The sequence below is a fragment of the Varanus komodoensis genome, unplaced genomic scaffold, assembly GCF_004798865.1.
Source record: "Varanus komodoensis strain SLA01 unplaced genomic scaffold, ASM479886v1 scaffold1, whole genome shotgun sequence".
Classification (NCBI taxonomy): Eukaryota; Metazoa; Chordata; class Lepidosauria; order Squamata; family Varanidae; genus Varanus; species Varanus komodoensis.
In genome coordinates, this window is record NW_025335268.1 from 137,168,590 (window position 1) to 137,192,798 (window position 24,209).

Below are 24,209 nucleotides of genomic sequence, written 5' to 3' on the forward strand. Positions count from 1 at the left end.
GAAAGGTTTGGCATGGAAGTTTCCAAAGAAAAAGGAAAACTAGAATGCTGTCAAACCAGGAAGGGAACCATATTTATGTCTTACCTTAAATTGTCAGCAACAAAGATAACTCTCCTTTCCAGCAGGAGAGAAGCACATACTTGGATCAAGTGAGAGACACTTAGGCACTCAAGTAGACATTCAAAGTCAACATGCTCCAGCCGAGAATCTAGTGGACGGCAAAGCTCAATCACCTAACAGCAAAGAGATGTAACAGAGTCACTGACAAGGACTGCACAATTTTCTTATTATTTTCCCCAGAAAACAAAAACATTTGGTAGGTGCTCAGCTGCAAAACTGGGATAGAATCAAGAGCTCGCCAGTTAAAGGCTGACAGCAATCAGTTGACTCATGTGAATTCATCATGGACAGCAAAATAAGCCTTCCCTAGGATTTTAATTGGGATCACTGGGATTGCTCCTCACTCCTTTGCTAGTACATGAACCATGTCTTTGCAAATACCTCATTTCCAGCTCCTGGAAGGAAGCTCTTTACAGTGATGGTGCGCCCAGGAGCAGGGAATGGTGCCTCCATGACACTGCGCATGAATGGGTGGACAAGAGCTGGGGACATCTCACGCCTCTTCTCCACTTCATCTAGTATCTGCATAAGGAAAGTATACAGAAATTCGACTCATTCTTCTTGGCCACAATACAAGGGGAAAAAAGCAGAGAGGATCGAAATGGCCCCTCTGCACATTTCAGCCTGTGTTGTTTTGCTTTTGTCACGCTGGATTATATACAAGCAGGCACAAAGTAAATGCATCTATCTTTTACAATATAGACAGCCTTATCTAGCAGCACAGCTTTTCAAAAAAACTAATTTTTCTCCTAGAAGTGAGACAGGTTTCCCCAAGCATGGGGCGGGGGAGGCAGATACACCCCATACATGCCCTTCATGATGATTACATCATGTCCACTCTTTCCAAAGCTTGTTCCCAGCAGCTTTGGCACATGATGCACTTTCACAATAGTTCTATTTTTGGTGCATTGTTGCCCCCTTCGTTTTTTCTAAATGGCAACTAGTATTTTGGAATAGCAAGTACAATGAAATTCTGAAGGAGGACCTTGCATGAGGGCAGGGGCAGAACAATCCATTCCAATCCCTTAAATCTATAAAAAGCAATAAATGCCCATATGCTTACATTATGCTTCATAACATCTTATCCCATGTTAATCCCACCACAGATACATGGAGGTTGTACATGGTTCAAAGAGCAAGCCAAAGACTTTTAAAATTCAGAGGCTACTAAATGTGAATGTTTAATTACAGATCATTTCCCGATGACCTGATGGTATTTATGGCTTCTTCCAACTCCACTATTCTATCATTCTATGATTTCATACAAATTATCTAAATCCTGGCAGAAGATAAAATGTGAATTTTTTTCAAAGTGCTTCCTCTTTTAATTGTTTCCCCTGAATTTACTTTAATCCATTGAACCCAGGGATGTTTCAAGAGCAGTGTTGGCAGGTTCTTGCAGGCAAGTTATAAAAATAAAAGGTTGTCCTCTGTTCGGCACATCATGCAATTGCATGCAGCAGCGTAAACTCTGGAGAAGGGGGAGAAAATCAAATTCCATCGAGGTGGAGGGGAAAGTTCCAACACAGACCCCATTCAGGAATCAGTTATGAACCCTGTAACAGCAACAGCCTATGATCTGGATCTTCCTAATCATATTAATCAGCTTGCGGCAAACACCCAATAAAGATGTATTGCACAGATCTCATGTGCAAGCCAAGCAAAGTCACAGTGCTTATGAATGATGACGGATGCAAACCAGGGTACATGCAGTTGCTACAGCTTGCATACAAGCCTTCCAAGGAAAGGCAGCTGTGGTGTGAAGAAATAATTTCAGAATAGATCAGAAAACAAACAAAATTCATGATTTTGCCAATTTACAAAGACAGAAGATAAGATTACTCTCTCTGCAAATGTTCCCAGAGCAGTATCCCTGTCTTCTAGCATGAGGGCAACTAAACATAAGTTTTGAAAAGCTTTTTAAAAACAGGAACTATGTTGAACTATGCATCCTTTCCAGTGAGGATTTTTGAGGAAAGGTAGGACTGGACCTCAATTGATGTTTACCAATGCAGACCAAATTTGCTTCCATGTCACTAGATATGCAGTAAAAGCTAATCCCCACTTTTAGATGCAGGAGAGAATCATATAATTGTAGATTAGTAGAGTTGAAAGGGGCCAAAAATGCCATCAGGGCCAACTCCCTGCTCAGTGAAGGATTCAGGTTAAATCATCCCTAACAGTTGGCTGTCCAACTGCACCTTCAATGCCTCCTGGATTATTGGTTCCATTGTTGCATTACTCTAGCAGTCAGGAAGTTTTTCTAATGTTCAGCCAGAATCTGGCTTCCTGTCACTTTAGTCCATTATTCTGTGTCCTGCTCTCTGGAATGGTCAACCTTTAACTTTAGAGCCACATGAAACCTTCCTTCAGCCTGATTTTTTTAAATCTTTTAAGTCCACAGGAAAAGGAAGTGGGAAGGTAAAGAAGGCCGTGACGGAAAGAAAGGGCACGGAGGCAGAAAGAAGAAAGAAAGATCACCTTTGGCATCTCGTCTCCATAGAAATTATTCTTCCCCACCCCATGCTTTAGATGCTCACCATGTGCAGTAAAAAGTTTTGCATTCCCAACAACCAATGTCAAACCCAGAAAGGTATTTTACCCACTAAGGAGCTACCTTTGTTAGGACCTCAAAAGCAGTCCACTCACCTTGGAAAAAAGGTTGAAGCAGCCTAGGCGGCTTACCATGCAGTATACTTCAGGGAGTCGCTTCCCCTTTCCTTCAGGCTGAAAGGCAAAAGGAGCAGACAGTTATATGCAAAGCCATAGAACATGCAGGCCATGCAGGGTGGAAAGACTGCTAAGGATCTTTCGCATCCACTGCAACTTGAGCATCCCTGGCTGTAGCTTCCAAAAGGAGATCTTTTTCTTTCTTTTCTTGCCAGCCTGCATGTTGGCTTGAAGTTGCATTTTGCTCATATATCTAGGCTGTTAATTCCTGTAGCAAATTTGGAACTGTTTGGCCAATGGATTGTCAAATGGCAGACATCCTTCATTTGCAACCACAACACTTCAGCACTAGCCTCAGAGCCAAGGAGCTACTTACCAAGAGCTTCTTGCAATATCCGAACCAGCGGCTGCCATCCTCACCAGTCAGCACAAAGGAAAAGGTTTCACTGGACAACAAAAATAAATGTGCCAAGATTAACTAAGCAAGCAAGGCAAGAGCCAAGCCTATTCTGCAGAGGGTCCCATCATCCCAACTCTGACTGATGGACATAAACAACACTTCTTTCTCCAGTTCCCATTTGCATGGATTGTTCAGAAGCTGCTTAAGATTCCCAGCAGACATTTCATCTGTTTCTAGCCTTCCAGGATCTCCACCCTACCACAAATGACCACAACTGGCAGCCCAGAAATGGCCCACACCCTTACACTGTCACACTGAGGGAGGTAAACAGGATAGCGCATTGACAACCAGCAACATCTAGGCCATTCTGACTTTGTCGTAAAGAAAGAAAAGGAAGGGCCCAAAGTAACAACATCACAATTAAGTTGTATTTTTTTAAAGTCATACAAAAACTTGGCAAGTTGGCAAAACTGAAATTAATCTTTCCAAGGCAGCACCCCATCCACATCCTTATTCTGGAGCCAGCACACTGTAGCAAAAGAAAGATGTGGAGTTCTTTAGTGAGGGCTGGCAAGCCCCACCTCCAGACCCTACTAAACTCTTCCACTTCCAGCATCACCATTCAACCCTTGATAAGCCCTGCTCTAGATCAAGGGCACTCAGCCCCCTGAGCTTCTGGTTCCTGAGCTAGAGTCTTACAGGAAAAAAGGATCGTGTATTTTGAAGTCACTCACCTCTTTGCTTCAGATGTTGGGCACCAGTCTTTTGGGTCAGGGAAACAGAATTTAGGGATGACCTTCAGCCTCTCTTCAGTATCCTTAGACTGCCGAAAGTGGTGGTCAGGCTGCAGAGGGAACATGCTGCATCACTGAACAGACACAGGCAGGCAAATATTTGCCTCTTGCATGGCCACTTAGAATCAGCTACACCAAATTGTTCCCCTCTCCACAATAGTTTTCACCCTACCTTTTCCTCCAAGAGTTGATTTTTACCTAAATTTCTTAATTACATTTTTCTTTATCAAGTAAACAGAAGCTACATTTTTCAAGGGGCAAGGAATGTCTTTCAAATGTCACTAAATCGACTGCACAGCAAGAACATGAAAGTTGCGTGTGGCTTGGTTTCATGATGCATTTCTAACATGACCTTGAATACAGAGTGAGTTACCCACCCTAGTCTAGCTTGACTTGCTATGGAATCTAGAAAAAGTTTCCCAGGCACCTTGCTTCACTGCAGAGTTCATACAAGAAAGTTACTAGCAGACTGTTTGGAAACAGGACTATTTTCGGAATTGTAATCACTGTACTCACATTATAATCATAGTGCCATAATTACTAGGGCAATGTTTCCTGCTAGGATCCTGGCCTGAAAGACCCTCTTGTGCAAATCTTGTTAACATCCAGCCTACAAAACATCTCCCAGGCGGAAAGAAGGCAAGCAGACTGGCAAAATGCCATCCACTTTGTCAGCAAGGCTACAAAGAGCGCAGGAGTCACATGAGGCAGTGGGACATGGCTCATTGTGTCTTCTGAGCAATGTAGGCCAATACAGTCCCCTCCCTGTTTTTGTTAACAACAGCAGCCTAGATGAAATCAGCACAGCTTGGGAATTGTGGTTAAGTCAACTGCAATTCCTTCCCCGGTTGTGTTCACCCCACAGCCATGCAGCACTAAAAACTGGAGTATGTTTTCCAAAAACAAACCAAAGATATTTCCTGGCAAATTCTGCAGTGAGCATGATGGGCTAGGCCAGCACTTGGCTGCCTTTCTGGGGAAATATAGTGCTGGCAGAGGACTTTGGATGGAAGAAATGGACACGGGGACAGAATGGTCTGCCTGCTGCTTCTATGGTGCAAACTGATTCTCCCATCAAGGTACTCCCCCTCACTTCCAGGGCTGAAGGTAAAAGGGTAGAACCAAGGGCAAAAAGGTAGGTTCATATTCTAATTTAAAGCTCTTAATGCTTGTAAGTAAGTGTTAAGAGAGGCATTTCAACCTACTGTTAAAATGCGAAAAAACATGTAATCCAGGAAACTACTAATTGATAAGCTGTCCAAAGGCGTGTAGCCACCTGGCAAACCTGGGAGGGACAGTTGTGGCCTACAAACCTGGGTTCAACACCCCTGTTTTTGTTTTCATTGCTTTGGAAACAGTAATGGACAGGAAAATAATAATTCTACACCAACCACCCAATTACCCAATAGCAAGCTAGATTTAAAGCTAATTAGTCCTGTCAATCAGGAGAGCAGAAACAGCCTTAGTGATTTCCCTTTGTGATCTCAGTCTGCTGCTAGAGCCCTAAGAAATGCCCCCTTTCCCCAACATTCGACACCTATACCCCTGTGACACCAAAAAAACAAAACAAAACCCAGAAAAATATACTGGTGCAGTTGGAAGGGCCCAGCACAGATGGTGCACTGCTGTCCTTCGCATTTAAGTAAAACTCTTCTCCTTCTTCTGCCCCCTCCTTCAAATATCAAAACTGTGCATATTTAACTTTGAAGAGCAAGGACAACTGTTACAATGCTATGTGACCCACCTTGCTAGGAAACTGCTGTATAACCTGTGGAGTGTAGGTAGCTTCTGATGGCTTCTTCTGTAATGACACCACCACAAAAAGCTCAAAAAGTTGCTGCTCCTGGAACTCAATGAGGTCCCGCTCCAGCGTCTGGTAATGTGGGTTCCTTTTGGATTGAGCCTGAACCTGCAGCAGGCGCTTATGGCGACCTACAAGAGCGGAAAAAAAATTAAGTGCAACAGCCTGGCATTCTTGAGTAAAGAAAGGGAAGCAACATGGGTTCCATTCAACAGATGGGAAGGTAGCTGAAAGGTAAAGGAACTTGCCCCCAGCCATGAAGCAGGTGGGCAACAGAGCTGGAAGTTAGGCAAGTAAACTCCCCTCTTGAAAAAGAAGCCAGAATGCCAAGGGACAGCTAGTCAGCAAACACAACTTCATGGTCTAATCCAAGAAAAGCACACCACCACCAAGCTGCAAAACCTAGCATCTGTACAGAACTGGTCTCCTCCCCTCTGCCGCAGTGAGCGATCTCCTACTGAACTGTTACACTGCTGTAAAGGAGCAGGGCCAAAGTGGTGGAAACTGCACTGACACAAGCCTAGCTGGCTGCAAGTAAAGAAACTCCTCTGTTTTATTTTAAACACAGCCACCCAGTCTTCCCTTCCATGTCTAGCATCTAGAAGACTTCTGGCAGGAAGGAAGCAAGGGAAAGATTGTGGCTGACTCTGGTGGGCACTGCCAAATGTGCTGTTGTCCTAGGTTACAGACAAAGCGTGGCTCTGACGTTTTCCAGTCCTGGAGAGCAGGAAATGCTGGTGTGTTCAGAGCCATTGGTGCCAACTAAGGCAGATGAGTCATGACACAGAGCCAGTCTGAAGCCTGTTGCTCTTGCTCTAGTAGTTCTTCCTCCAGTATTTACATCCAAACCCAGGATAAAGGGCTAAACATTATTTATAATTTCAGTTAGTTCTTTTTCCCAGCAAAGGGCATTTCACAATCTTGCAGGAGCATAGAGAGTACAGAAAGGACCAGGACTAAACTTCAGCAAAGACAAAAAAAATTCTCAAGAGGCACTTGAGCACTAATGATGCCCTGTGGAGAGACGGGTCACCAGGGAAGAAAAGGCAGCCTCTTGTTTGAGATTTCATAGAATCATGGAGGTAAGGAGAACTTCAAAATTCAACTACTACAACCTCTACCAAGATTCCATAGATTAGCCTTCCCCAGCCTGATGCCTTCCACATCTTTTGGAATACATCTCCTGTCATTCCTGACCACTGACTGGGGCTGATGGCAGCTGAACTCCCAGAATCCCTTGCCTGCATAACCAATAGTGAGAAATCACAGGAGTCCAAAACATCTGGAGATGTTTCTCTCTACCTTGAACGTGTCCAACAGTTACCTGGGACTATCCAATATAGCCAAATGGATAACTGTAGGCAGCAATGTAGTCAGCACAAGTGTTTCTCCTTAAGCAACTGCTTTTTAAGTTCTTCAATTCCTCCAGGGTTCCTAGGAACCCAGGATGAAATTCAGTGCTGTAACTCTAAACATGTCCAGTTCCTTCAATCTTTCTTCTTGCAGCTAGCCCATGTCTTTATAATCTTCACTACAATCCTAAGAATGACATCTTCATATCAAAGTTATACTATCCCAGATGCTGGGTATAATACACCTGAAGCCTCACGAGTGGCCTCTAAAATACTTGTGGCAAGTCCTCTTTGCCACAAGCAAAAGGCCAATGTTCAAATTAGTGAAAAGGCTCACAGTCCCAAAATGGCGCACATGGTGCCAAGGCAGAAGCTCTCTGTGGCCCAGTCATTCCCAGTATCCGGGTCAAAAAGTACTCCAGTAGCTGTAATTACTCCTCATGAGCTGGCTCACTCCCAGTGACTCACTCACTTTTTGAAAGATTCTCTGGTTCACTGTCATAGCCATTGGTTTCACCTGAAATAAAAGGAAGAACCTGTCAGAATTTGCCGGCTGGGTGGAAATAGGAAATGCTGGAAGGAAACTGACAGGCTGATGATCCATCATGGGTCTGTGGCACACCGAAAGTCAGGCATGGCTGCACCAGCCAACACACATGCACGCACACACCCCAAAACCTGTTATAGCACAAAAATACCTCAGGTGTTAAATAAAGCAAGTAAAGTTCATTAGATAGCTCTGGGTGGGGAGGCATCCCCTATGTTGTGCAATGCGAAGGACTGGGGATGGCTGCATCAGCATGAACTGCTTCATACTACTAAGTCTGACTGAAGTCACACTAAGAACATGGGACTACTGCTAGCTACCACAGCACATATGGAAAAATAAAGCATCACTAGAACAGTCTGACTAAACTAAATGTAGTAACACACATACCTTAATACCCACCGCCAAACAACCTAAGACAACTTTGGCCTTCCGTAATCCTAGTACAGACACTTCTACACTGCCCTAAGATTCATGGAAGAAGGGAAGGATTAAAAATGTAGTAAGTTAATAAGTATTAAATACAAATCCATGGCTTCAGAGCCATTCCCAGAGTTGCAGAATGCCTGTCTCCTGTTGGAGGCATCCTTATACCAGCTATACTTTTAGGACAGCTTTCTCCAACCTGGTACCCTCAAAATACCTTGGATTACCACTCCCACCATGCTAGCTGGGGAATGCTGGAAGGTATAGTCCAAGGCATCTGAAGGGCATCAGCCTGGGAAGGCTGTCCTAGGAAAACTGCACACAGCTCAGCATCTGTACCTCTGGCCGGAGAAACTTCTTTTCCTGTCTGTGCCACCAACTTCACTTGCTTCTTTCCTCTTTTGGAGGCAAAGATCTCCTGGATTTTCAATACAAACTGAAATCAAAGAACAAAGCAGAAATCAAAGAGTAGTCAAAAGTGTCACAAACATCCAAGCAAGGCTCAGAAAACCTGCCATTCACAGATGGTCTTACACAGAGCTATAGTAGCAATGGAGACAGTCACAAAGCCCAGCTAAGAATGTTCTGATCAAGAGGACAAACCAAGCATGCGTCTGGGACCCAAAATACCTGAAATGCTGGGTTTATGCATGTTCGCCATTCTAGAATCTGGTTGCTTATGTAAAAAAATCCAAATTTGCATTAAAGAAAACCTGTGCTTTACTCTTACTGCCTACAGCACATTTCAGTGTATAGTTTTAAATTATCTCTTTAATCTTCACAACAACTCTGCCAAGTGGTTTAGGCTAATACCTGAAGACACCTCAGGAACAAATCAGAAGGCTCTGAACTCAGACCTCCCATTTCTCCATCTCCAATACCCTGCTCACTGTTCCTATATTCTGTTCTTCTATTCCCAAAGACATGTCCATGTGTTAAAACAGAGTGGAGGTAGCAGCCCCACCTATCAAGTTGTTCAGTTTCTCAAACCACAAGCAGGCAAAAAGTGCTTTTCTCTCAGCCTGTCAAGCCACAACCTGCTGAAGTCCTGGTCTCTCGCCGAACTGTTTCACTATTTTAAACATGGCATTCAGGCCAAGTTCCCTCTTGCCCGGCTTTCAGAAAGCACTCAGCATTCTAAGCAAAGGCAACAGGGTGGGGTCCAGCTGTTCCCATCACCACAAGTAATGCTAAATGCAGAAGGGAGACATCAGGTAAATCCATTCACAGCCCCAACCATTTCTTCCACAGTAGCAACCAAGCAGCTGAGAGAAAAGAGAGGGATTGCCGAGCAGCAGTCTGCTGCTCCTGGGTCGTAACCTTAGGGCACAGCAGCCCTTATGCAGGAAGCGCTGTGTTTCCTCCATGAGTTTCCTTCAGCCTCTCTTCCACTCCTCCAGAGTTTTCCCAGCCTTACCTTAATGCTGCTGGTTTGAGAGACACTTCACGCTTTGACAAATACCCCAGATAATCATTTGTCAAAGCAGACAAAGCATGGAAAGCATAAAGGGGAGGCCATACATCCCTGGAAAGCATGTTGGGGGGCTATGATTGCATGGTTCTTCTAGCATGGGGAACAATGTGAATTTGGAAATGCGCATCTGCACCACACGCTTCGTAAATCAGCTGCAGCCAGTGATGGTGGCCTGCAGAGTTGTTGTTCCTAGTGGCTTCGAGAACCATGTAGAAGTTGCTGGAGTTGAAGAGACAGTGCTAGGATGCTGAAGAGAACATGCCCTTCTGCTGAGGTTGATTGAGATCCTTTTCTGGCTTTTTTGGCCATTCCTCCAGCAATCATAGCCAAGTCGTATGATTTCAGTTTGAGAGGGAGAGAGAGAATAACATGCACTTCCTCTCTTGGTAAATTACTCCCATATTTTTGGAGGCAGTTTGCAAGTCTTTAGGCAGGATCAGTTGTCTGAGGAAGGCTCATGCGGGATGCTTCATCACTCCTCCTGGCTTGGAGCTTATTATAATTTTTGCATGCTCCAAGAAAAGCTGATGTATAACACTTGGAAAAGCAACAGATCTGGAGTGGATATAAAGTTAGTCTTCTCTTCATCACCCCCACCCGCAATTTTCTCCCTCAGTGCAGAAACAGATTCCTACTAGGCAATGTAGCTGGCTGCATCCTTTGGTCTTAGGTTGAGGCCAGAACAGGGAGCTCTAACTGCTCAGCTACCTAGCCAGGCAAGATAGTCTGAATTTGGCTTTCTTATCAGCTAAAAGAACTGGTACGCACATGTCTGAACACACATTGTTAAAAATTAATACAAGTGTAGGAAAGTTGATATCAAAGGCACCAACTGGACAAGAGTCCAACCCCTTCAATGCGTAGGCAGCATGAAAAACACTTCTTGGTTCTCTGACTACACCAGGCATGCATCGCCGTTACTCACTCACCCACGGGAGGGAGTGGCAGGAAACACATTAGGGGAATTATATTCAGATTTTTATTGAACAACCCCATTCTTAAAATGCTGCTCAGCAGTTTTAAGCCACAAAACAGTTTGGAGGTTAAATGTCAAATCAGAAATAAGCAGCTCCAGAGAAAGATGCAGTTACATGAGTCCAGGAAGGACTAAATAAACTTGGGGTCACTTTAAGCCTTTGCAAACATCATTAACACAACCTCTTATTAAAAACCAAAAAAATACTTCAATGTAAAGGAGGAGTAACTGTATATTAGCTGCATGTTGCCATATACTGCTTGTGCCTGCTATTGAATAAGCCTAGAACATTCTGCCTCCACACAGCAAGTCAGCAGCATACAGATAAATAAAAGAGTGGATTTATTTACAGCTAAATTCAGTTCCAGACACTCTCCTAATCTAGTGATTTCAAAAGAGATATTGCTTATCTGTAACTGATTCTTTGAATGGCCATCTGTGAGCTCACACACGTAAGTTATACAACTGCATAGAAGAATCAATTGGAACATTCTAGAGTTAAGCAGAGTTTTAGAAAATGCCTCCCAGATATACCAGGGTGTGGGAGGGAAGGGGTTCCTGCCAGAATGACTCTAGCTTGGAAATCTTCCCAACAACAGGCCCCACACAGGCACAGAGCCCTGTGGGGCCTGTGATACATAGAGACCATGACGAAGAACTACTTTCATCATGAGGAGCCTATGGTTGGGTGTGGCCACAGTTTCAAAGGGTATGGCAATTAATTGAGCCAGTACCGCTATCAGACTCTAGGTCAGGACCAATGGCAAGGCCAGTGGATAGAGGTTAGCAAGTTCCTTAAGGGACCATTTTATGTGAGGATATGAGAAGACAGAGAAACCTTCAAATTGTCAAGACCCAATATGGCTGTTAAATAAACTTTAACAGAAGAAAGAGCTACACTTCCAAGTTTCAAAGAAAAAAGCCCAACATACTAGGCAGACCACCAAATCCTGGTCTGCTGCAGCTTTCCAAGTAGCAGCATAAGGGTCTGGGTGGGAGATTTTCATGATACAGTCATTACTTCTAGGCTCTTGGGCCAAGACTGCTGACCTGCTGAGGAAGTTGATAAGAGTACCAGATGCTCCTGTGAGGTATATTGCAATGGAGGCAATGTGGTGATATATGCTACAGTCCCAGAAATGGAGGGTGAGTCAAAGGAGCAGAAGGATCTTATCCCATCCTGCTTGTTTACATGGAGGACAACTGTGGCAATGCCCATTGCAGTTTGGACAGACTGCCCTTTGACACAAGATTTATATGCCTGCAGGGCTTTGGCAAGAGCAAGAAGTTCAATTTGAATGATGTTGGGAGAGAACCCTACCCAACACAAGACTACATCCCTCTGATCATGAGTGAACCACAGCAGGCTCCCCAGCCATAAGGGAACATGTCCATGGTGACTCTTAAGAACAGACAGTTGAGTGTGCCAGAATCATCCATCAGCGCAGGGAATGTGCGACTGAAACCGGAAGGAATAAAAAGACACAAATGAGGTTCAATTGCGGGACTGAAGTCCTCAGGCTGTGAGGTAGTGACATGAGGACAGGCAGTTTCAGGCCACAGGCCATGCTGGGATAAGCTTGAGACCTACTATCCTGGGCTGGCCAGTGTGGATAGGTAAAAATGAATAGTGAATAATGAATGCCGGATTTATTGCAGAGAAAAGGTCAGACATAAGACATTAGCCTTTAAAGAGATTAGGCAAAGCAACCCTGCAAGGAGGATGACCATTATCTTGACACACCTGGAAAATACCCCATCAATAGCAACCACAAAGACAGGCAAAGTACTCACCTTTTTACCCACAGAAAATAGAATCATAGAATCACAGAAAAGTGATTCTGAGTTGGAAGGGGCCAAGGCCATCGAGTCCAACCCCCTGCTGTTGCAGGACACCAATTTACACTATCCCACTCAGATAATTGTGTAGTTTCTTTCTGAATGACTCTAGTGTGGGAGAGCCCACCACCTCTCTAGGCAGCTGGTTCCACTATCATTGCTCTGACAGTGAGGAAGCTTTTCCTGATATCCAGCCTGAATCTGGGTTGTCACAACTTGAGTTGATTATAGTCATAGAGCAGACAGCAATACACAAGCTAATCAAAAGCAGCCAAACATACATCGAACTATTAGCACATCTAACTATAAGTCTAGGCAACAATGGAATTTTTCCTGTTCCCATAGGAGCAGATACAAAGGGAAATAGTATAAAGATCAGGGACTTAGGAAATAGAAGCTGACAAGGTCTGAACACAGGACCAGCACCCCAGCTTGTAGACTTCTTGCACCCTTTGTGCCCTCACAAGAAACTGCTGTCAAGAGTCTACCCCACAGGATAAGTAACAGATGCCTCTCCTTCTCTCTCTTTGTCCTTTAGCTTCTCTCTATCTATGAGGCTATTAGGCAGGGAACTCTTTATCTCGTTAGGAGTATAGAACAAAATTGGGAAATAGAGTATTTGCTGCCAAAACAGCCTTGGATTAAGAGTTTTGTGACTGTTCTCTGTTTTCTGCTGAATAAGCTTTCCTTTGCTTTCTAAGTGTTGTATGAATGTAAAGCTAGGCCATGCTCTCTCTCTGGCAGCATGAATTAAACCCCAGCAAAATATCCAAAACCTTTTGAGGTAATCCAGTGGGCAGCAGCCTCCTTTTGAGGTATACTGCTTCCCAAAACTACATGATATAACCGTCTGGTGAAAAATGTGGGCAGCACAGCGGTAGACTCCTAAGATCATTCACCAGGGAAGCATCTAGGAGTCACAAGGGAAACAGACCATCGAACAGGCACTGGGGTTGACAGCCCACAGAAAAGCATTGGCAACAATGGTCCTATAGATTGGCTAGGACACAGGAGTGACAGTCCCACAGACTCCTCAGAGTCTGGAAAAGACTCCCCAGAGAAGTTCATCTGACACCAAAAAGAGAGCACTCTTCTCCACCCATTTTAACAACTACGAGTACTAGAGAAGCAGCGTGCACCCTGAGCATAAGCAAAGAGTAAGTGCCTTTGGGAATTAGATTAGAGCTGCCTTCAGCCACAAGGAAAGGGATTTGCCCCTGATCAAGGTGAATCCAAGTTCAGGACAGAGGCTGACCTGAACTAACACCCCAAAGAGAACTTGTGCCACAAGGAAAAAGTTACGCAGAAGAGTCTTGGTGAAGGCTTCAGAGCTATCACCCATGAGGGGAGCAAGGAAGTTCTTTGGGAAAAAGGGAGAACTGACAGTGACAGAAGTGTACATTGCCAAGTGGGGCCCATGTATGTGGGGAGCTGATTGTTTTAAAACAGATTATCCATTTTACACTCCTAATGCAAGGCTAGAAGAAGAGTTTAAGGAATGCAAGCCCTCCAAAACACAGCCAAAAACAGCAATCTTATGGGACAGTCACACCAACTCAGTCCATCCTACTTAACAGGACTGCTGTAGAAATAATATGAGATAGGAGGCAGACACACACTTTCCTGAGCTCATCTGGTAATCGTTTAAGATCAATGGTCATAAATACAACCAGCAAGGTTTATGAAATAGCAAGGCATGGTCAGAGAGGAAAGACATGGAACAACTGGTGTTCACAAGCACCTACCTCTGAACAGTGCAGTGGGGAACTATTTAAGCCCCCCACAGGAAGGGGCACAAGTAAACAAGAGACGTGCCCCTTTTCACTAGCAGTATGACTAGAGTATTCCAACAGGGCTGGCTGGCAAAGTGAGAGAGTGAATTAAGGGGATGAGAATTCTCCTGACCCAGCAAGAAAAGATGAGTTTGGGTTCATTCCTCACCCGGGGGAGGTTCTTTCTCTTCCTGCTTCCAGCTTCGCCTGCTTTAAAGAACTTCCATTCTGTCAGCGTAACAGGTAGAGTTGTGTCCTTTGTCAACTTCCCCGGCAGGAAGATCCGTGTGGTCTTTAGCTCCAAGGTTTTACGATGAAGGAAGTGTGGCTTGGGGGGAAGCTGAAGAGAAGAAACATGGGGTTGGCAGTAATTATTGCATATGAACCTACATAGCTGGAGTGCAATTTGTACAAACCACACTAAAAATGCATTGTTTTCATATTCCAATTGCATGCAGCATAAACTTATGCAATGTGTACACATTTCCTTATGGTTAAACACACAGAGACATGGACACACAATCTGTAGCTTGTCTTAGAGGCAGAAGTCTATGAGCTGGCCAAACTTCCACAGTAGCTAGACTTCTACAACAGTGAATCAGCAGAAGCATGGGGATAATGAACTGGAAAGCTGGATGTTGAACCATGAAAATCCACTGGATTTCCACCCCCATTGGATTCCTCACAAATTCCTAGTTGCAGCTTCCACATCACCTCAAGAACATGACACTTTCTAATGGCAACACTTGACACATTCGGCTGACCGGCATTAAGTGACATGCATGCATATCCAAAGCTACTCCATTTTGTTCTTCTTTTCCACATGCTAAAGCCTGAACCCAGTGAAGGTCAGACACAAAGATCAACCTTAGGCAGGAGTGCTGCACAAAAAGACAGCTAAATATGCCCTCACCTTGGGAGGCTTGAAGGTGTTCCGAGGGGGAGGCAGTTTCCAAGTTGATGGGACCTTCCACAAAGGCTTCACTTTGATATCTTCATAGAGATTCTCCTTAGCAGGATCTAGGAAAAAAACAATCCTTGAAGGAGAAAAAGAGAGGCCACCAACCTATTCTGCTTGCTTGCAAAAGGAAAAGGGGAAAAAAGCACAAACTGAGCCAGAATTTCCCATTAATTACAGGCAGAGAAAGAGAGAGAGAGAGAGAGGGAGGGAGGGAGGGAGAGAGAGATTACACATAACAGAATTCCTGCATGCTGGTACACACAGCTCTTCCACTCTCACTTTGCACCCATACACATGAGCAGGTAAAAAAGCCAGAAATGGTTCTCTCATGTTATGTTTAAGTCAGGAATCCTGATTTATTGCTTCCACATAAGGCAGGATTGGTAAAGCCAAAGGCAAATTTTGTGCTAGCAAAGAAAGCAAAACAGCAACATGCACAGCAACTTCCCACCCTCTTTCGACTGATTGCTTTCCAACAGAGAAACAGTATTTGGTGAATCTATAAATGTATATTCTACAGGTCAGCAGTGGCGATCATAAATTTAATACTGGTGACCTTCAAAGTAAGGAAAAATGGCAGGCAGTCTTTCTTTCTCCAAATTACTGTCATTCTTTCCTTAAAATGAACCTGGAAACATACCAGTAATGTCCTCATATAGGTTGTCCTCTGACTGTGTGCAATAGAGACGGAAATTTGCAGTGCCATTCACTTCTTCGTGGAGTTTTTGGTACTCCATAGCTGCTAGCCGGTTTCGGTAACCTTGGATGTCCTCAAATTCAAAGGACTTTCTATAAACAAAGCAGGGGGTGCTTTATCATCCCACAAGCCTCACATACAAGAACACGGCATGGCCTTGTATCTTCTGCCTCTTGTTAAATTTTATTGCACTCCCTACTACTGACTGGATTTTCTCTCATATTCCGATAGTTATTGGCTTCACGTTCTTATTTTGGGCATTTTAGGAAAGGTATTGTCTTATTTTGGGGAAAATCTCTTTGATTTTCACTAAACAGAAGATACCCCAATTGGGATTTTTTAAAATCAGGTTTTCTCAGATCTATATATGCCCCTTAATGGTTATGGGAAGAGGTTTGGGATTCAAAGACAGCATTCTAATCTGTTGTTTCCACTGTGCCTACTAAGAAATGACTATGAGAATGAAAGGGAATGGAACTGCATCTCTGTCCTCCATGCAAAAGCATTAGTGGTGTAAACAGCCTTTCCTAGCCTGATCTCCTCCAGATATGTTGGACCTAGTTGCAACATTCATAACCAGCAGGGCCATTGATCAGGAATTCTGGGGATTGTAGTCCAAAAGCTACAGGGGGAACAAGGCTGTTCTATGCCATGAATATGGATATATAATTTGATGAATATACACTTCATCAAAGAGTTAGTCTCACTTGTGCATCTGCCCAAAATTATCTTCTGCTGGATGGATGCATTAGGAGCAGCTGGAGATACAACATCTTCCAGTGGCCAAGGAGTTTATTTGGAGGTCCTTTCAATTGTAACTACAATGAATGATATCCATGTAACATCAGCTCTGTGTTTATCTAATACTAAATAGGGTTCCTGAATCACAACTAAGAGATCTCCACATTGGGAAAATGACAATCCTTCCACCTGCAGGTATTTCTTTCAGTTCCTCAACTGAGCAAAGTTGATAACAGGGTTTGAAACATTTTAGCTGCCTTTGGTACCCAGCCAAAAATGTGTGCTTAATACCAACCGTAATGCTTCCCCAGCAGATTTTTCTCTCACATCATGAAAAGCCAAGTACAGCTCTGGGAGCTGACCCCTACCAACTACTCTACCTCTGTGATAGGGGTTGGGGCATGTCTGTGTCATAATCATCTTCACACTTGCCAAGCATGGGAGGGATACTCATTACAGCAACCATGGCAAGAAATCCTGAAGGCCCTCAGCTAGTAAGATTAGATAGCCATGCACACTCAAAGATCAGGCCGTGTATGCTCTATGATTCAAAAGAAATCAACCTCCTGTACTGGAGTAACTCATACTGTGTGCTAAACCCTGAATTCTGCATGCAAAAACTTGTGCAACATTTTGAGCATAGGCCTTAAGGTACTGCCTACACATTTCCAAGCCCATTTCCCAACAACAGCAGCTTCTGCTTTCAAAGTGCTTAATTCTATTTTAATACCAAAACTCTGCACATGTCCTGAAGGAGAGATGCTATACTCCACACCAACCAAAGGTGGGAAAAGGTAGACTGTACTCCTGGACTATACTTTTCCCCCCTCTACTCTACTCTCATGAAAAAAACATAACTGATCACATTTGAACATTTGTCTATATGTTAAAAAGGAGAAACATATGCTTATTAAGGATACAACACAGCAGATTGTGATTACTTGAAAGATTTTACTTACAGGAGAAATGAGAAAGATCAAAGTAGCACCCACCTCTTGGATCTGCCTCTGATTCCTCTGCTGACCATTTTCTGCTCAGAGTCATGGGAGGGTGCTACAGGGTAACCACCATTGCACTGATGTTCTGGTGGCTTCCTCTCAGTCTGGCCTCCATTAGGGCATTCTGCATGGTCTTTCTCACAAAGATAGCGAAAAGTCCTTTGTGGTTTGGGTACTGGGTTGATGGCTGACTGCCTTTCCTGGCCTTCAACGTCACAGTATATGTTCTCCAAGCTCTTTGTCAGAGCAACATTCAGCTCCTTCTCTGCTGAGCCACAGCTTTCCCGTTTACTTTTCCAGTCCAAAGCAATGGAGAGAAATTTATCAGGAGGAAGTGCTTCAATTTGTTTCCATAGGTCCCGTGAGGTGTAGAAGTTCCCTGGCGGCAGCCTCTCCCCTTGCCATTCCTCTTCGTCTCCTTTGGGTGTAACTCCATTGGGGAACGGCTCAACCAAACTCTCTTGGAGTTTCTCATCCTCATCCTCCTCAGCCACACAACAGAGATGAGAGCTCTCCCGAAAATCTAAGCCAAGATTCTGCACACTTGCTAGCCCTCCTACATTCTTGCCATGCCCAAGTCCCACTGGCTTCCCCTTGCTGTCCTGGCCATACTTAACTCCAAAGTCCTTGGGTTTCTGCCTTTCCTCCTGACAATCCCCTTTTGTCCGACCCTCCCACTGAGAGATCTTTTGCTTGATGTTCCGGCAGTGGCTACGTGACAAGGTTTGCACAGCAGAACGGGAAAAGCCAGGGTCGATGCTCCCTGTTGGGTGCATGGCAGGGCAGCTACCGTCACTACAGCTCCATCACAGCAGGCTACTTCCAGATAGGGTAGCAGAGATCTGTAATCCCCCAAATCTAGCTGTTGCTGGCCTCTAATCAAATCCAATTTGTGGAGTGGCACAACTGCACCAACAGTGGAAGTGTATCCTGATGGCACCCTGCAGAAGGAAAGAGCCACAGAACATCCATCAGAAGAAATGCAAGCTATAGGCAATACACACGCTTGTGTATATAATACACACGCTTATGACACAATAAATTGGTTAGTCTCTTACAAACAGACAGACCTTATTCTGAGAGCCTTTCCATATAGTACGGCAATCCATAGTTTACAAGTTAATTTACCTCTGACAGGGAGCAGACCCATCAATTGCTGTTCCAATCTCTCAAGTTTTGGAAGTCTCTGATCTGCCCTGTGGCAGAAAGATAGGACTGGCAGGTCATGCAAGCCAGGACTGCTCTTCAGGTGAATGCCACCACAATCACAGTTCCCCTTAGTTCCACAACAATGAAAAAGATTAGCAAGGCTTCCCAAGGCAGTGCCTGGGGTGAATGTTGCCTTCATTTCGCAAACAGGGAAAAATGGGCAAGACAGTGATGCAAGCCGCCCACAGCCACTGCAGGCAGAGGTGGCAGAGACAAGGTTTGAACTCAACAGGGCTGGTTCACAGGCTTCTGTTCATCCCACACCCCGCACAGTGATGACAGGGTAGTGCTGCTTTTTCCCATCATTTGCACAGGTGCATGCAAGTATCTTCTTAGGTCCAAAGTTACTTCAAAGCCCTTTACAGCTTTATTTTACTTTACTTTTATTATCTATTTTATTTTTATTTCTATACCACTGAACAGCCAAAGCTCTCTGGGCAGTTCACAAAGAACGTCAAAATAAAATTAAAAATGCATTCTATTAAAAATGTAGTAAAACATAATTAAAAGTTTACAAAATTTAAAACCTCATATTAAACAGGTAGTAATTTAACAACTCAAGAGCACATAGTCTATATAGATTGCTATGTTATTTTGTGTCCTTAAGGAGTTGTGGTCCTGCTGGGGTGTGGGGGTGGGGATTAAAACAGGACAACTAATATCCCTGCAGGAGCATCCCACAGGCAGTGCAAGAAACAGCTGCAAACCCCAGATACCCACAAGAGAGAGATTTTCCTATCTCCATAGGACAAGACAGGTTCAGGATGCTGCAAAAGTCTTCACAACAGAAAACACTTTTTGTCACCAGTAGTTAAATATAAATGGCCAGAGAACCCAGAAGCAACAGGTAATCTCACACCAGCAGTCCTTTCTCTTCTCACAGAAACGTCAACATCCTATCTTCAGAACTAGCCTTCCAGAAGAACTGAACAAAAAACAAAAAGTGTAAAAGCACCCTTACATTCAGAGGCTTTGTCATATATAGAAAATATTTCCAAGCGTTCCTCTGAAACCATGAAGTCTGGTGATTTGTTTAACTGAGAAGTTATCAATGAGGCAAGGTACCTCTGCAGCTGTCTAAAAATGTTCCATGGTTACTTCAGCCCTCCACAAAAAGGGGGTGAATAACTTCTGGCTCTCCAGATGTTTGGGTTTACACTGCCAACATCCTTCACCATTGGCTCTGCTGCCTAGAATGGATGGGAGTTGTCCGATGAAACCTCTGGAGGACCACGAGTTGCCCACCTCTGCATTAGAGGGAACAGTAGCTCCCCAGTCAGTGAAGAACTCTTTTCCCTGTCATTTCTTCAGCCACTGCCAACCTGCCCTTATCTCAGGGCTTGCTCTCCGTGCCACAGCCCACAGGGACATGCCTGCCATTTTGCAACACTCACCCTGACAGACAAAGCCCTCTCTCGCTCTGTCAGGCAGTTCCATTTCCTTGGGCAGCTGGGGCTCCCTTCCTCTCAGAGTTTCAGGATACTCACTCCACTCCAGCCCCGCACAAAAGTAACTATAAATAGGCCTGCCTTAAAACATCCGGAGCAACTGGGAGTCGCCTACTTTAACACCCCCTCTGCACAGCCTTGATTAGCAGCAGCAGCAGCAGCAGCAGTGCCACTCCTCAAAGTAACAACCCAGCATAGGCATCAAGTGATAATGCTCCTCAAAGAAACAGCTGTTGATATCCCTGGAGGTTATGAGGGCCCAGAAGGAGGATGGCTTGCGGGGGGGGGGGGGCAGGGAAGCATTACAATAAAGAAACCCTAAAGTGGAAACAGCCCCTAACTCACAGCTGAATATCAGAACATTCTCAGCATTGCACACAATGGCCTAAATTCTTGCCTTAGACGTTGGGGAGAACGCCTGTCCATTTCCTTCCTCAATACTACAGTATGTATCCTGCCCATCACCTCTTTTCTTTTCAGAGCCAGGCATAAACAAAGTAAGGCCTAGCACAGAAAAACTAGGCCATTTTTCATACTGCAAAAAGGGGGGATTCATAAAAATAAACATTTCCTGCAAAGAGAGGAGGACCTTCCTGCAGACCGACATCATGCAGTGGTCTAGTATAGAACCGCTACTCTCCACCCCCAATACTATATTTTTACAGACTGAGGGTTTCATTTTTGGTTTTACCTGTGGGAGCATTTAATTATGTACCCAAGCCTGAGGAGCTTACAGTAAAAAGGAATAACTTTATCACATGACTTTCCTGAAGTTCAGCTGCCTCTCACTATACCTTCTCCCCTTCCCAATGGCATCCTCTGGAGGAGGTAGCTTCTGAAAAATGCACCAGGCACTGATCATAACCTAGAGCAATTCCCAGCACCATCTTGAGAGGTGCTTCTGCCATGTCATCATCAATGCAAAGAGCAAGGAAGGTAGAACCCATAATCTGGACAAGACAGAAATGGAGAGTAAAAAATGAACAGGCTTAAGTAGTGTAGCCCTGGACCTTTTGCACAGAAGGGGATATGTGCAGATAATGATTTTGCAGCTGAAGCATAATCAAAAGCACCAAATTAAATCAGAAAATGAGGACACAAATGTAAACAACGGAAGCATGCTTCATGAAAGGAGTCTGCACCACATACGATGCCAGCTGATCCGCAGGCCCCACTAGCCAATCCTCCCTGACCCAAAAGAGCAACAAGGCCAGTGCAAACAAGTGGCAGTGGAAGAAGAAGAAAAACCTTCTAGGCAGGCATTTTCAGTGATGATCGTGATAGTGAAGGTAGTGATCATTTGTATACCACCCAGCCGGCAAATGCCCTGAGGAAAGTTTATGATAATAAAACCAAGAAGCAACAACAAAATAAACAAAAATAAACTAATGCCAAAAAATCAACATATAACAACATGAAAAACATTTTAAAAACTTGATAACATTGTGGAGCCAACAGAACAAAGCTACAAATGCCTGTTTAGCCTGGTGTTTAAATGTATACAATGGAAATGTATAGAAGAGGAGGGGAAGGAAAAAGAGGAGGAAGCAGCAGCACAAGCTGTTGCTGAAAGAATGAAAATCAAAGCTGGCCTGGGAGGTGGTCAGAATGACAGAGAATTAGCATTGCTATGCAATAATGGGCAATTCAGCCTGCAATTGTTCCCAGACTAATAGTAAATGCATTATCAGTTAGGGATAGCACTGATAAAGAGAGCTTCCAACAAGTAGCAAGCAGCCTTGTTTGTTAAAGAAACAATGGCACTATTCATAAGACAAAGTATTTTCTTGACCACAGAACCAGAACTCTACTTTCTGTCCTAATGAACTTGTCTCAGCAATTCCCCCAATCCTACCTCTCACTCGCAAACATAGTGTACCATTCTTAGTCTTTACTAAGAATAAAGTCATAATCCCAAAGGAAGTGCAAGCCATTCTTCAAATATGCCCCCAAGGCACTGCATCCCACAGAATATCCCTTCCAGCCCTGCCCCTGCTAGAGGTAAAACAATAAGAACAAAAATACATCCCACTCATTCCTGGTATCCTTGATTTAACACCAACATTAAGAAAGGTCCACTCCTTTGATGCTTTGGTAATCAGGTGGACATACAGAAGTTCATGCTTCTTGCTTCCTTTCTGAATAACAAGCACCTGCATAAATTGACAGTCTTCTTAAAAAAAACAATACTGAAGCAAGAGCTCAACCCTTTTCCAAGGAACAGACCCTTCCTTCTATATAATCACCAAGAAAGTGGCCATTTAAACTTGTGCCCCTTGTTTATAACTGATGGAAGATACAAGAATTTTATCCTGTATATATAATACTTGCATATTGAAAGGAATTCCTAGCCTGGATGCCAAAATCTAGTACATCTCTGACAGGGTCAGAATATATGCTGTTCAGCATATGTTGGGGTTGGGGGCAATGTCAAGTCTGCAAGAGCTGAAGACCAAGCTGGTCTGCACTATTGTTTGGTGACTCTGTTGAAAGTATTGCAAGCAACTACCACCCCACTTCTGTTCCACAAGTGGCCATCCCTGCTGATTCTGTTGCACAAGCAGAACCCTCTGCCTGTGGAACAGAAATTGAGTGCTTCTTGATGCAAGCCCTAAAATGAGTCAAAATGCTTTTTTTCTGAAATGGATCGGGTTGGCAGAGTCCCTTTTGCGAGGTTTTTCAAGCTCTTAAGTGCTAAGTTTCAGAACATTCAATGAACAGAAGATGGGAGTGGAATAAATCTGTACAAGTAGCAAAGTGTGAGGAGGGAGGAACAAGCACTAAATATAAAAATGAAACCCTTTGAGCAGAATATTTCATAAATTTTTGGATCTTTTTGTGTGTAGCCTGGGGTGTATATTATTCTTTCCCTAGAGGAAAAAACCTATAATGGCAGCAGGCTGTAAAAGAGATCCAGTTTGAGAAAGTTTTAATGAAATTCCTCTACCTATGGGTAAGGCAGACATGTATGCAAATCATGTAGAAAATCTTGATTTAAATGTAGTCCTACTGACTAGTGATTTAAATTGATTTGATTTCAAACAAATGCACTCTGCTTGATCCTATCAACTACTTGCTACAAATGCTCCCTTTCAAATTCCACCATTTTTCCTCTAAGAGAGCCAAATACAGCTTATTTGGTCTTCTTCTTTGTCTGTTTATCCTCACAACAGTCTGTGAGGTAACTTAGGTTGAGAGTCAATAAAGTCACCCACAGCTGAGTGGGCACTACAGCACAGATGTCCCAAGTCCCAGTCCAACAATCTAACCACGACACCACACTGGCTTTCATACCTCAGCAAACAGAGACTTGGAAATACACATTTGGCAAGGTAATGGTTAAATCCACTGTAAGTCTCAGCCCTGCCCCCACCCCGTGTGTAATATAGCAATAATAACACTGGCCTACTTTACAAGGCTCTTCTAAGCATCACCAAGATAATATAGGTAAAGCAAACACCCTGCAACTCCAAAGTAGATATTAAGTATTATCAACATCACCACCATCAAAAGCAACATGATTGAGTTTGGAAAGCTTTGAGAAATAAATGAGTTGGGAAAACAGAGACATCATGATAGGGACTGAAACACTCATGTATACTATCTGGACCGGGACAGTCTGATTTCAGTCATCTCTGCTCTAGTGAACTCCAGGTTAAGAGTCCCGCAATGCACTCAACACGGGGCTGCCCTTAAGAAGCTTATGCAAAATGTGACGGACTAGGACCAGAAAGTCTGAGCATGTAACACCTGTCCTGGCCTACTTGTACTGGCTGTGTATATGCTTCTGAGCCCAATTCAAGATGCTGGCTCTTACCTATAAAGCCTTGCACAGCTTGGGACCACAATACCTAACGGAGCATGCTTCCCAACATGAATCTACCCAGACATGACGATCAACCTGAGGCCTTCCTCCGAGTGCCACATCCCAGGGAAGCTCAGAGGGTGGCAACGGGGGGGGGGGGGGGGGGGTGTTTCTCAGGA

At 44.0% G+C, this 24,209-nt stretch overlaps 1 protein-coding gene across 4 annotated transcripts in view; it reads right to left on the bottom strand.

Annotated features, from left to right (window-relative positions):
- Window positions 1-24,209, bottom strand: part of DENND2C (DENN domain containing 2C) — a 63,008-nt gene that overhangs the window by 12,020 nt on the left and 26,779 nt on the right. For 3 of the 4 annotated variants that reach the window (XM_044447676.1, XM_044447668.1, XM_044447683.1), the window contains 12 exons: window positions 17,563-18,509; window positions 15,773-15,921; window positions 15,085-15,191; window positions 14,341-14,511; window positions 8,450-8,546; window positions 7,610-7,654; window positions 5,729-5,916; window positions 3,925-4,034; window positions 3,167-3,236; window positions 2,770-2,847; window positions 502-642; window positions 85-233 (listed from right to left, as the gene is read on the bottom strand). In XM_044447676.1, the coding sequence (XP_044303611.1) occupies window positions 85-233; window positions 502-642; window positions 2,770-2,847; window positions 3,167-3,236; window positions 3,925-4,034; window positions 5,729-5,916; window positions 7,610-7,654; window positions 8,450-8,546; window positions 14,341-14,511; window positions 15,085-15,191; window positions 15,773-15,921; window positions 17,563-18,344 (2,087 nt within the window). In that variant the 5' untranslated portion in view covers window positions 18,345-18,509. Of the gene's footprint in view, window positions 1-84; window positions 234-501; window positions 643-2,769; window positions 2,848-3,166; window positions 3,237-3,924; window positions 4,035-5,728; window positions 5,917-7,609; window positions 7,655-8,449; window positions 8,547-14,340; window positions 14,512-15,084; window positions 15,192-15,772; window positions 15,922-17,562; window positions 18,510-20,171; window positions 20,264-24,209 lie in introns of those variants that run through there. The other variant, XM_044447661.1, reaches the window with a different exon arrangement.